This window comes from Cetorhinus maximus, chromosome 8 (genome assembly GCF_964194155.1).
Source record: "Cetorhinus maximus chromosome 8, sCetMax3.hap1.1, whole genome shotgun sequence".
Taxonomy (NCBI): Eukaryota; Metazoa; Chordata; class Chondrichthyes; order Lamniformes; family Cetorhinidae; genus Cetorhinus; species Cetorhinus maximus.
Genome location: NC_135886.1, coordinates 78,242,820 through 78,256,988, shown reverse-complemented (window position 1 = coordinate 78,256,988; position 14,169 = coordinate 78,242,820). Strand labels below are relative to the sequence as shown.

The following is a 14,169-nucleotide window of genomic DNA, read 5'->3' as shown; positions in this document are numbered from 1 at the left end:
TTGCCACTTAATTGGGCAGTTAAGGGCCTCAATATGCCAAAGGGCAGGCGGCCTGGTGGGCTGGGCATCTCACATTTTATGTGCATCCCCGTTGAAAATGAACCCGATGGAGGCCTGTAAATTTCAGCCATATGTTAGAATTGTATCTCATGTTCCTGTGGATCCAGGTAAGGATGTAGTTTAGTCTTGGAATGCTGCTTATTAAAATATTGCAGCAATTAATATTTTGTTCTGTTTTGTAGGAGAGAAACCCTACAGATGCACCTGGGAAGGCTGTACATGGAAGTTTGCACGCTCTGATGAGCTGACGAGGCATTTCCGCAAGCACACAGGCGTTAAGCCTTTCAAATGCACGGACTGTGACCGGAGCTTTTCCCGCTCGGACCACCTTGCACTGCACCGCAGAAGACACTTGATGATGTGAAAGGTACTTTAAGGCCAGCTTCACATCAGAGCTCCAGCTCTGCCTCCATCCCACTATTCAGCATTGCTGAATTCTGACAGCACCTGCTGTAAGATGGCACCTGTGGATGCCAATTCAGAGAGAGAGAGAGAGAGAGAGCCCTCCCGCCCTCAAAAGACTGTGAAACTGTTCAAACCAGCTTTCCTTTTGATGTTAAGTACTGACTGCATTTATGTAATTTAAGCTAGGCCTGTCATTTTTGTCATAAATTTTTCTTCTTGATTATGTTAACACAGGGCAGAAAAAAAGCAGGCAGTCTCTTATTTGCAGCCCAAATCATGTTAAAAGGCATTTAAATCTTCATTGGCTTGTGATGACTTAAGGTTAAGTAAAAGCAATAATGAGGTTGGTGTTAATTACTAATGATGAATCTTTCAAAGAAATGAATATTCACACTTTAGGTTGTGTCATTGTATTTTCCATTTAATGTGAACAATTCATACGGTGGAAACTCCTGACATTTTGACCGATTTTAATAGTTACCCTGTCTTAGTGAATGCTTTATCCAATCAGTGGTTTATAGCCAAGATGCATAAACTTTGCTGACACAAATATGGTTCCTTTTCCCATGTTTCAGCTCTGCACTCCCCTTGGAATTGTTGAGCAGATACACTTAATGAAAGAAAGGGGCCTTCCTTCCTCTGGTAACAATCATCCTGGGTTACACAGCTATGTTGTAAAACAGGTTTATTTTTCATCCTGCCTCCACTCCCTCCTGAAATAATAGATAAAAGTGGCTATTAGTTTTGATCCACTGTAAACAGCTCCTCTCTTATTCAGGCTTGTGGGAGATTTTTGCTGAAGCAGCATTCTCTTTCCACTAACTAGCTCAGCACAGTGATGGTATCTGTGGTCTCTGAACCTGTTGCTACTGTTTTTTCACCGTGGCAAACCCAGTAATATTACAGTTTCTGCAATGGCAGAGACAAAAGCTGGAACTGGTGCCCACACAGCCCTTTGCTGCCACAGATACTGACTGAGATGTCTTGGCAGCAATATCAGTGATGTGCCAGTAGTCTTAGTTGCTTACTGTGAATGTCTCTGCTTGTTACAACATGATACAGTTCTGGAGTTGAATGGTATAAATAAAGAGCATATGAACATTGAACTTGGTCATTGAAAGCTAACTATGAATGTTTCTGTATTAATATACACACATTCTTAAACTATTACTAATCGCCAGACTCATTTTCATTCAGTTTGATGAACTGTGAAGCTAGATGTAAAGTTTAAGATCTCTACTGGTTTAAGATCTTGTTCTTCTGCTTCAATGCATATTAATAGATGCGGGTTAGGGCACAGACTTGCAGCATTGAATGACTTGCTGTCATAGGTGAAAGCTGCAGCTGTCTGAGATTGCAAATGTATGCCCATCTGCCTTGCCCATGCTGTTTTTTACTGCCCTGTGAGGTATTGTTTTGATTGTGTAACCTATTTATCTTGCGTGGTAGTTGTAGATTGAAAAAAAACTCGGCGAGACCAGCAAATCACATTTTAATCAGAGTATATGGGAATATTTCTCGAATGGTCTTCAAGCTTTTGTTGGTGTAAGAGTGATCTCTAGATTTCATTAATAAATGACTAATGCTGATCAACAATCACCACGGACACATTTAATTTGACTTGCCGTTGTTTAACCTGAGTGTACTGATCTGGAGCAGAGACATAAATATGCTATTGCGGTTCTTTGGAGGATTTGTAATGACATTACATGGATAATGAATGAACAACTGTACCCCACAAACAATAATGGTTTATACCATTTCAAAAGGGAAATCTCATTCTTGCTGCCCCTTTAAAGCTCACTTTTAGTTTTCATGCCTGTCATTTTTAAAAATTGAAATGGAATGCTGTTGACCTCATTGGGTGGAGGGAAGTTACTAGCTGGGAAGAGTCAGCAAGCCCGGGATGTGAGAAAACTGAATTAATCCGCACAGAGTAAAACGGCAGCATCCGAAGAGATGAGTAATGTTATTCAATCTGTGTTTCTTTCCATTATTTCTCTCAGCTGGTTTCCCCAATAATGCTGCCATTTGCTGTTTAAACACATCATGGTAGTCTTGAGAAAAGGAATCAGCCTTTGTTTAAATGGTGCTAACAGTGAGATTACCTCTTAATGTAAAGAGAAAACTGAAGATGGAAATTGTACCTTCATTCCCATTCATGGGGGGCTGGATGTCCACTAATAAAAAGAACCGATTTGTAAAGGTGTAATTCCTGTAATAAATGTTGCATCTTTCAGTCTCTTTCGATTCAATCTTTCATAGGTGTGGATAAAATTTACAACAGATGTGATGCTGTGTTCAAGAATGCAAAGAGCACTTGTGCACCATGTGATAGTCTGCACTGAGAAGCTGTAGTCTTGCGTAGTAGCCTTTTACTACAAAGCTCCTATTACACTGTGACCTCTGGGACATACAGTTACTTGTGGTTTTCTCACTGTTACAGAAACCACGAGGGTGAAATAGGTTTTAACTGGTTGCATGAATTGGGCAATGTGCTAGCTTACTTAGTCAGGTTGAGGAGTACATTGGTTCTTGTCTGCCATCCATTCATTCTAGGAAGAAAATGTGGGAAAGGTGGGAACAATTGGTTTGGATAAATTATGAGAAAGCCAGAGTTTCTTATGAATTGGAAAAGCTAAGCTGCTAGAATTTGAAATCTCAAAAAAAAAAATTTCAGTGAATTCAAACCCTTCCAAACTTTAAGATGAAGTCGATGATGAAGGCCATGATAGCCTCATTGACAGTTTGTCTTTCTTCTTCAAAAAATCTTTTTATTCTCTGATTCTAAAAAATATTCTTAATGTAAACAGAACTATTTTAGAGCTCAGCTGTTATAAATCTTAATCCACAATGATGAATTTGCTAAGTATTAAAATATTTTTCTGTAACATTCTCTTTTTAGCAACTCTGTATATTTGCATGTGTCTAGGTGCTTGTCAAACCATGAAAAGAAATTTAAGCTTGTAGAATTTACAGCAATAAGAAGCTGTAGTGAGATCTGTAGCTTACTGTAGCTGGGAAAGTGTTAATTGTTATTAATGAAATGGAGTAGCGTGCCTTAGCTGGCTGCTTGGTTAATGTTGTCTTCCTATCGCTAATAGTTTTTAAAAAGTAGAGAAGCACCTCCATATCTCCAACGTACAACAGTAAAACAGGAAAGGTGGCCAAGCCATGGCGTACAAGGGAAATTAGAGATAGTATTAGATCCAAGGAATAGGCATACAAATTGGCCAGAAAAAACAACAAACCTGAGGATTGGGAGCAGTTTATAATTCAGCAAAGGAGGACCAAAGGATTGATTAAGAAGGGGAAAATAGAGTACGAGAGTAAGCTTGCGGGGAACATAAAAACTGACTGTAAAAGTTTCTATAGGTATGTGAAGAGAAAAAGATTGGTGAAGACAAATATAGGTCTCTTACAGTCAGAAACATGGGAATTTATAATGGGGAACAAAGAAATGGCTGACCAACTAAATACATACTTTGGTTCTGTCTTCACAAAGGAGGACACAGATAACATACCAGAAATGTTGGGGAACACAGGGTTTAGTGAGAGGGAGGAACTGAAAGAAATCAGTATTAGTAGGGAAATGGTGTTGGAGAAATTGATGGGATTGAAGGCCAATAAATCCCCAGGGCCTGATAATCTACATCCCAGAGTACTTAAGGAAGTGGCCCTAGAAATAGTGGGTGCATTGGTGGTCATCTTCCGAGATTGTATAGACTCTGGAACAGTTCCTATAGATTGGAGGGGAGCTAATGTTTAAAAAGGGAGGCAGAGAGAAAACAGGGAATTATAGAGCAGTCAGCCTGACGTTGATAGTGGGGAAAATTCTAGAGTCCATTATAAAAGATTTAATAGCTGAGCACGTGGAAAACAGTGGCAGAATCGAACAGAGTCCGCATGGATTTACGAAAGGGAAATCATGCTTGACAAATCTACTGGAATTTTTCGAGGATGTAACTAGTAGAGCTGATGAGGGGGAGCCAGTGGATGTGGTTTATTTGGACTTTCAAAAAGCTTTTGACAAAGTCCCACATAAGAGATTGGTGTGTAAAATTAAAGCGCATGGGATTGGGGGTAGTGTATTGAGATGGATAGAAAACTGGTTGGCAGACAGGAAACAAAGAGTAGGAATAAACAGGCCTTTTTCCGAATGGCAGGCAGTGACTAGTGGGGTACCGCAGGAATCGGTGCTGGGACCCCAGCTATTCACAATATATATTAAGGATTTAGATGAGGGAACTAAACGTAATATCTTCAAATTTGCAGGTGACACAAACCTGGGTGGGAGGGTGAGCTGTGAGGAGGATGCAGAGATGCTTCAGTGTGATTTGGATAAGCTGAGTGAGTGGGCAAATGCATGGCAGATGCAGTATAATGTGGATAAATGTGAGGTTATCCACTTTGGTAGCAAAAACAAGAAGGCAGATTATTATCTGAATGGCTATAAATTGAGAGGGGAATGTGCAACGTGACCTGGGTGTCCTCGTACACCAGTCGCTGAAGGTAAGCATGCAGGTGCAGCAGGCGGTAAAGAAGGCAAATGGTATGTTGGCCTTCATAGCGAGAGGATTCGAGTACAGGAGCAGGGATGTCTTGCTGCAATTATACAGGGCCCTGGTGAGACCACACCTGGAATATTGTGTGCAGTTTTGGTCTCCTTATCTGAGGAAGGATGTTCTTGCTATAGAGGGAGTGCAGCGAAGATTTACCAGACTGATTCCTGGGATGGCAGGACTGACATATGAGGAGAGATTGAGTTGGTTAGGATTATATTCGCTGGAGTTCAGAAGAATGAGGGGGGATCTCGTAGAAACCTATAAAATTCTAACAGGGCTAGACAGGGTAGATGCACGAAGGATGTTCCCGATGGTGAGGGAGTCCAGAACCAGGGGTTACAGTCTGAGGATACCGGGTAGACCATTCAGGACTGAGATGAGGAGAAATTTCTTCACCTAGAGTGGTGAGCCTGTGGAATTTACTACCACAGAAAGTAGTTGAGGCCAAAACATTGTATGTTTTCAAGGAATTAGATATAGCTCTTGGGTCGAAAGGGATCAAAGGATATGGGGAGAAAGCGGGAGCAGGCTATTGAGTTGGATGATCAGCCATGATCATAATGAATGGTGGCGCAGGCTCGATGGGCCGAATGGCTTACTCTTGCTCCTATTTTCTATGTTTCTATGTACTATTGTCTTGAATAGGGGAGGTAAAGCCATATAATGTCTGCATGCCCACAAGCACCTTCACTCTGATTCTGTTTTAATTGCACTGTATAGTAGTGGGTGCCATGATGGTCTCACTGTCTTTGACCTCCCTGATGTAGAAAGGGCATGTGACTCAAAACTTCTCTTTTCCCAGAGCCCTTTACCAACTAGGTAAGTGTTTTCTGTGTCTCTCCATCCCCCCGGCCTGTTATGGGAGAGTTAATTGTGAGTCTGTCACTCTTGTTTCTGGTGGGAAATAGTGCTGGTCTAGGCTTACACTACACTGGCAAAGTACCCTTTGTGAGTACCTTATACTCATTTCAAAATGAATAAAATGGGGCCTATAAACTTATTGTCTTAATTCACTGTATGAAGTGTGACAACAACGTTTGAGCAATATTTTTTCAGATTGCATCAAACTCTTTGAGGGGGGGGTTTTAACTTCTGCCTGGCTGATTACCTGGCAGGTGGGCACTTACAATAAACCCCACTCTTTTAAAGAGCCTGTTTTTTGAGGCATGTGAGGTGCCACCTGAGTCTCTCTCATTCATACAGATCAGGGTCCTATCACATCAGTAGGGTCTCAGCACTGTTTTAACAGGGGAGAGAGTGAGAGCATTTCCAGCAGTCCACTTGGCAACTGCAAGTAAAAGTGACCAAAGAAAACTTGCCTTTGTTGGGGCCAGGGAAGGTGGAAACCTGGCACAAGGTTCAGTTATGGACAATGATATTCTACTGCTAAAAGATGCTTGAAAAATATCCAATCCAATTTTCAGGTGTCTCCAGCAGCCACCTAAAACAGGCGATAGACCCCTTATGTATGTAAATTTGCTATCACAGCAGACACCTGACATACTCCACTCAGGACTTTTCAACAGTGACTGCTACCAAAAAATAAGATTTGAATTTTGAAAAAATCATTGCGGATCCTAGAGGAACAGATGTGCTCTTGCGATTCCAAAGATTTCCGACTGCTCCGCCTGCCCCCTCACCCCCATCAGTTCCAATCCAGCTTCTTATCCCGAGACTGACCTGATGAGGCAAGATGCCCAATGCTAATTTCTGCAACAGGAGGTGGCAGCGCACTCAACTAATATTAATTGTGTCTGAGGCCCAATTTCAAGCTGGCCTCGGGCCTCCTGGTTTGGGAACACATTGCAGCAGCATTGCACCTTCGCACCTGGAACCGGGTGCTGACAAGTTGCTGCCTCTTTGTCCTAGAAGAAGATTGTCACCAGCTACTGTAAGAAGCTAGAATTTTTGCTGCTGTTTCATGGAGCTCATTGTTACACAAACCCAATGAAAATGGAAGGCTGTAGCAACAATTGTCTTCAATTACCCTCAATATAAAAGCTTCACAAAAGCTATACTTTGTACTTTCACTGTTGCTGATTAACCTTTAAGAAGAGGAGGTGAGTTTATGAAGTCGAAACAGCTATGACTGGAACATATTCAAACAAGATGTGCTTTTTAATTTGGTCCATTGAATTGTAACACTTTTTGAACATTTCCTTCTCTCCTCTTAGCAACACTTCCAACCACCGCCCCCCGCCACCAGCCCCCCAAAGAATAGTTACAGTGAAAGTATTTTTGTGCAAATTCTTAATTTATCCAAAGTAATTTAGTCATCCAAACCAGTTTTGTTTTGACTAAAGAAAGTTTGTTTCGTTGATATTTTAAAAGGTACTTATCAATTGAGAGGAAATGTTGAAGCTTCTTAACCAGAATGGGCCTTAATGAGTTGACTTTGAGAAAAATCAAACCTACTTAAGATCAGTTACAAGGACATCAGAAATAGGTAAATACTGCATTCGACTGAGGCAGTATTCGACTTGATTTACATGGCATTTTTCAACAACTGTTTTTGGATGAAAAGTTTAAGTGAAGCCCCATCTGCTCTCTGGTATGGATAAAAATGCTCATGGCATTTTCGAAAAACAGCACGGAAGTTCTTCTCGTGGCTCGGTCATTATTTATCCTTCCACCAGCACCTCTAAAACAATACTGGATCCTGTAACTATTTGCTGTTTGTGGGACATCGCTGTGCACAAATTGGCTGCTGCATTTGCCAACATTACCACGGTAACCGCACTTTAATTTCATCGGCTGTGAAGAATTTTGGGATGCCTTAATTCATAAAAGACACTACATAAATGAAAGTAATTTGTTACTTTACAAGATGTTCACATTAATCCAACAATAGATTACACAAAAAAGAAAATGTTCCTTGAAATAATTTTACAACTATTAAATAAAATAATTCCTAAAAGTATATTAATTGAGGTGGGAGGGTCCTCAGTAACTTTTGTTGAGGGCGACAATGATCAACTTGAGTCCAAACAATATTCATTTTACAAATAACATGCTTTTTAAAATTAAATTAATCTGTCTCACCTTTTCCACCTCCTTTAGTGTCTCACAGGTGGTGAATGGTAAGCGTCATGGACAGCAGGCGATCTCCAGCTTTACTATAATGAACCAGAAATGGGAGAAGAGAAAAAAAGGGATAGCATCATGCATGGATTGTGTGGAAGCAATATGGAGTTTATTAGTTCTGCCCTATTCTGTGGCCTTATTTTGTACACTTCCAGTATCATGAGCTACATTTGACTGGTTATGTGACTTTGCACTCTCCATTCTCCACTGCGTCCCTGCTGAGCTGTAATAATTACAGCAGTTAATTGTTGTCAGTATAGTTTCAAATTTATTCCACAGGACAAAGTCCCAAAGTCTTCCCCAATCTTGTCACTTGTTATGACGTGGCAGGTGAGGTATGCCAGGCAGACCAAATCCATAAGGGGAAACCAGGTCATGCTATCACAGCAATTTTGCAATTTGTATTTATTTATTAAGAGATTTGGGCACTGAATTCAGAGGTAATGGCCAGAATTTTTCCCTTGTCGGGGGGCTCGGTAGGAGCGGGTGGGGGTGGTCGGGAAGCTAACCGTCTCCCGCGATCGGTTCTGCTCCACAGTTTTATGTAGGCGGGCCAAGAAAGGCCCACCATGTGTGGATTGCGAGCAGAGCACTAAGCACTCCCTGTGTGGGCAGGGGGAGGAGGGAGAGCGGGCCTGGCATGCAATTCGCACATGTGCGTGAAAGAGCGCTTCAATCCCCCTGAGTCACGGAGCTGCCTCGGAGAGACTGAAGTGCTTTTTAAAAATATTAATGAAGACAGTAAAAATTTAAAAAAAAAATGTCCCCTCATGTGACTCTGTCACATGAGCTGGGACATGTTTTTAATTCAAAAATAAAGTTTTCAGTTAATGTTAATTTGCTTTAAGAAACCTCATCCCGCTCATGGATGAGGTTTCCTAAAAAATGTAAAGGCCGCTTGACCTTTACGCTGCCCTGCCTTACGGTTGGCGGGGCAGCATAACTTTGATTTTAATTAGTTTGTCAATTAGCCTATTAGCCTTAATAGGCCTTTCAATTATCGGCCGGCGCGCGACTGCTGAACAAAGTATTGCATGAGTGCGGGATGACGTCGGGACGCACAGCCGGCGTCATCACACGTCATTTTACGCTCAGATGCATGCCTGCACACCGAACAGAAAATTCTGCCCAATGAGTCCACTAACACCTTTAGAGAATTTAAAAACTAAATTAAAACATTTATTAACAAAAAAGATTTCAATCACATGCATAAGGTTACAGTTACTTAACACAATAACAAATCGCAAAATCCCTAATTAACCTGACTGCCTACTACACCGCCCCTTTAAGACAACAGTCCCAAAATAGATTTTAAATTTAAATACGGAAGCCAGCAAGTTTACCACAGCACCCACTTGACAGTGGAATTCAAAAGTATTTTTAACACAACCTTAGTTACTGGACACAGCAGGCTTCTTCAAAAGTGGCTAGAGGCTTCCTCCAAGTGTGTGTCACAGAGTATCTTCCAGGATTTTACATGACTGCATCCCTCCATAGGTCTTCCATCCCTCTTTATATAGTTCTCTCTCTCTTTTAATCTGTAAATTCCATTATTCTATATATCTTTAGAATTTTACTTTTCCCATAATATCAAAATCTTTCATGTTGCAACTATGGTCAGTACCTTTGGGAAAAATAAACATTCTGCCTGGCCTTGCTTACCTTGTTAGTTGTAAACATCCTATCATTCCTTTGAAACCTAAACAACCCCTTCGCTTATCTGAAAACGCAAATTTCCTTCACACCCTACATGCTGCCCTCATCCACGTTTACTCATTAGCATTTCAAATGCCTTTTACCCCTAACTTCTTCTGATAATTTCAAGCTTGCAGTCTATCTGACTCTAATTCAATTAAATCACACAGAACCACCTACACTCAAACCCATTAACCTACTTTACAATAAAACCTAATAATATAATGAAAAAATGTTAGTTTCATGACACACTCAATATCCCTCTCTTGCTCTCTCATTCTCGCATCTAGGCTAGTTCTCAGCTCTATTCGCTTGGCTAGCTTTTTAAAAATTCGTTCATGCGATGAGTGCTTAGCTGGTTGGGCCAGCATTTATTGCCCATCAAGTAGCTTGCTGGACCATTTCAAAGGGCATTTTAAGAGTTAACCATATTGCTGGAGTCACATGCCAGATTGGGGAAGGATGGCAGATTTCCTTCCCTAAAGGACATTAGTGAACTAGATGGGTTTTTACAACAATTGACAATGGTTTCATGGTCATCATTAGACTTATTAATTCCAGATTTTTATTGAATTCAAATTTCACCATCTGCCGTGGTGGGATTTGAACCCAGACCCCCAGAGCATTACCCTGGGTCTCTGGATTACTAGCCCAGTGAAAATACCTAATGGCTGGTTCTGGCTCAGCTGGATTAGATGGCTTCTATAGCCTGGCTGTGGTTTACTGATGGCTGCTGGTTCATGAGTCACTTCTAGCGGCTGCCTGTTTCTGTTTCCTGGCTAGCTTTGGCCAGCTGCTAGTCAGTGTATGTACGATACAGGCTGGTGTACTGATAGTGGACCAGCTGTTCGGTTAATCATCTTGCTCTATACCACTCAGCTACTCACCAGATGAAATCATTGAGTTATCAGATAAATATATTTGTGTGCTTTAGTTGCATAGTGTGTTTTGACATTGCATGGAGTAGAACTACACTTTAAAAATCCTTCATTGGCTGTGAAGCATTTTTTGCCACTCTGAGGTCATGAAGGACACTATATAAATGCAGGTCATTTATTTCTTTACTCTGCAAGATGTTCGCATTAATTCAAAATATTTTGAGCAAAGTATTTGTGTATACATGTAAGACAAAATGTGCTCCAAAACCCTCATGGGACTTAAAGTCACAAGACAAAGCTTTCTGGGAGTGGACATATACCCAGACTCCCCTAATAATTACTTCTTCCTGTAACTATCACAATATCTGAAGCAGTCTTTGTACTGCGGTTGTTGAGGTTTTGGGCTGTCCTGTGAAGTTGGCTGTGTTCCTCTAAGCTCTGATGTAAGTTGCTGAGTGTCTAAAGCAGTTGATTAATACGTAATTCAATTTATTTGAGGTATTAATGACCAGCTGAACATTACTGATAGTTTTTATTATTCTGTATCCTAGCATGTGACATGAAGAAAACACCCTTTAAAAAAGAGAAATTATTTTGGTCTTAAATAAGATGGAAAATCACCAATGCCCTCAGCAACAATCAACTTTATCTGGAGTGTTTCTGCCAAGATTGCCAGCTAGAAATTCAGTAGTATAGGAGTCATGATTCCTAATATTAGTGGATGAATAGCTAATACATTTGTAAGAAATTCCTATGGCATTTATTTTACCAATAACTAGGAATATTACATCTTGCACCTGCACCTTTTGGCATTTTAAAATTTTCATAGACTCTGGAAGCTGGAATTAGCATGCTGCAAAAGACTTTCAGTCTGTGTTGATATGAAATTGCAGTGAATCCTACTCGTGCTGATTTTTTAGGATAGGCCTAGATTATAGATTACTCCTCTTAAAAGGACTGAATATCCAATCCACACAATAACAATGTCTTTGTAACCTTTGACCTATTCACTGACATTGGCAGTTTTTAGAACTCATGATCTTTGCCTGACACTGTTCCAAAGGACCATAAAACTCTGTGAATTTATATTGGACATAAAAGCTTTAATGGACATTAAAGCTCCACAAACAATGTGAAAAGGTTATGGTTTTTAAATGTGAATGGTGTCTAGTCTTTGTTTTTGTGTGTTAAAAGCTTTCACTTAGATCTTTTTTTAAATTGTTAAGTTTGTTATACTGTGAACTTTGAGATCTGGTGTATATTTTGATAGGAGTGCATAGTTGATTCCTGTTTCTTGTTAGCACCCAGGATCCCAATTGCATTTATCCATGGTTGTAAATTTGGGATCCTCCATATATTTGAGGGGAGGGAAAGGGTAGGTGCCCAGATGTCATACAACTTCAGGAGTTGAACTGTTACATATTGATCTAGTACAGTTTAGAAAACTAATTCTGACAGATATTCCCTATTTGAACGGAACTTTTGACTTCCTGCGTTTCGATGCAAGCAAACCATTGGCAGCATCATGATGTGGTATTAAAGAACAGAGGAGTTTCTATTCCAGGCTGTCAAGAGCTACTTATAAGAGACCAGGAAGTTACTGTCAATGACTTAGGGAGTGGGAAAGAAATGATCCCCATCTCCTGATATCTGCTGGTAAGTGCACAAATGTGGCTATTCAATAGGGTCTAAATTGGGACAACTGTGATGTCGAGTAGCCTGGAACGGTCACTACCTGGGAATTGACGTTAAGAACAGCCATGATGACAAGGTACAGAAGGGTGGCTGGCTGGCCACTGTGGAACTATATTCCTGTACACTGTCTCCATTGCTATTCTTTATGTCAAATTCTCTCAGGTAACAACCTGCTAAAATGATGCACTTAAATTACAAGAATTGCAGTTTTTTTTCTCATATTGAGTTCGACCTCCACAACAAGTTGTTGCTACTCCACATCAGTTGGTGATTATCTCCCTTGTATAATTTCTTTTACCTTGTCCATTTTTGGAACTTCTCCAGCTCCCTGAAACCTGAATCACACTTGCCTGGAGGATGATGCCATGCTTGCAACAGAGCTGATGTGTTTTTTGGTCATGTAGGGATTATTGATGTTTAAGCCTAGACCATCAGTTTTGACAGGCTATTCAACTTCCATGAGCACTGCAATGAGCTCAGAGTTTGTCCTCTCCTGACATGTCCTGATAGCAATTAGGTAATGGGACCCTGAGCAAGTTTCCTCACGAAGGAAACATAACCTGGGGCACTATAGAGAAGGACCGGAGAGGGTGTGGGCAGGACAAGTAACAACTTTTCCGAGCCATGCTGGAATGAGCCTCTCATCTCAACCCCAGGCCTTATTTTTATTATTTAAGTCCACTCAATCCTGGTAGGCATCACTACCAGACTGATGGGCAGGGGACTGTCTCTGAGGACCCAAGAGAATGTTCCTTGGCATGAGGAATTGGCTGGGTTGGGAACGCCCTGGGCAGGGTAGGCCTAGTTTTTCTTTGTGAGACTAAGAGGAGCCCTCCTATTTCAAGGCGAAGCCATCGAAAACACAGAATCTTTCCTGGGTATCCGAGGACCTGGATTCTGCCTGAGGCTGGCCTTCATTGGCATGGTGGGTAATGTGTCTGGCTCATGGTCCCAGGTTAAATTCCCATTGGACTCCATTGTTTTGAACAGTTATGAAGTGCTCGCCTGCCTCCTAAAACCTGAGAGTAAGAATGGAATTTGTACAAGCGAGGTGGTAAAGATCCTGACACCATTTTTAACCCCTTGCACATCCTGTTCAAATCTGGCCATAGAGCTTTTCATGTACAGTTCCGCTACTATCATGAAGCCTACTGAGCAGATTTGCTCATTTGGAGATTTGGATCAAATAATTATACAAAATATTTTTTCTACAATCTTGTTTCATTTTTGCCAAATAGAGATCTGGCAGATTTTTATAAAGAACAATCGAAGACAACTATCTTAAATATCTCAAGCTCAGGAGAAGAAAAGCCATTTGCATTGCTTTGCACCTTCTCCAACTTAGTTCAATTTAACATATTTTTATTAAATGTGGGCCAAAGTACAGAGTTCGCACTTAAAATTCATTTAAGAGTTTAGCATCTAGTACAGTCACATGATGGCCCTGTTTATGTCAGGGCTTTGACTGAGTAAGTTAGCGCCCCCACCCTTGTAATACTTATCCATGCTGCTAATACATGCAATAATTCTGCAGTAAATTGGCTAACATTTTGTATTTATGTAGTATGTACTGTTTTTAGGTTTATAATATACAATTTCAAATTTAGTTATTTGTCCAGAGCTAATTAGTGATCCAGTTAGGATTGACAATTACTGCACATCAAACACACGGATGGGATAAATTCTTGTATTGCACCATTTATTTTAATGACCTCTGCCGTTTTGGTACATGCTGGGGTTTCTTGGCACTTCATTGAATTGGGTGGGGGAGGGGGAAGGGAATTTTA

At 40.7% G+C, this 14,169-nt stretch overlaps 1 protein-coding gene across 10 annotated transcripts in view; it reads left to right on the top strand.

Annotated features, from left to right (window-relative positions):
* LOC144683748 (Krueppel-like factor 12) overlaps window positions 1-2,064 on the top strand; it is a 190,252-nt gene extending 188,188 nt beyond the window's left edge. For all 10 annotated transcript variants that reach the window (XM_078547095.1, XM_078547094.1, XM_078547097.1 and 7 more), the window contains one exon: window positions 243-2,064. In XM_078547095.1, the coding sequence (XP_078403221.1) occupies window positions 243-424 (182 nt within the window). In that variant the 3' untranslated portion in view covers window positions 425-2,064. The remainder of the gene's footprint in view (window positions 1-242) is intronic.
* Window positions 2,065-14,169: the final 12,105 nt, after the last annotated feature.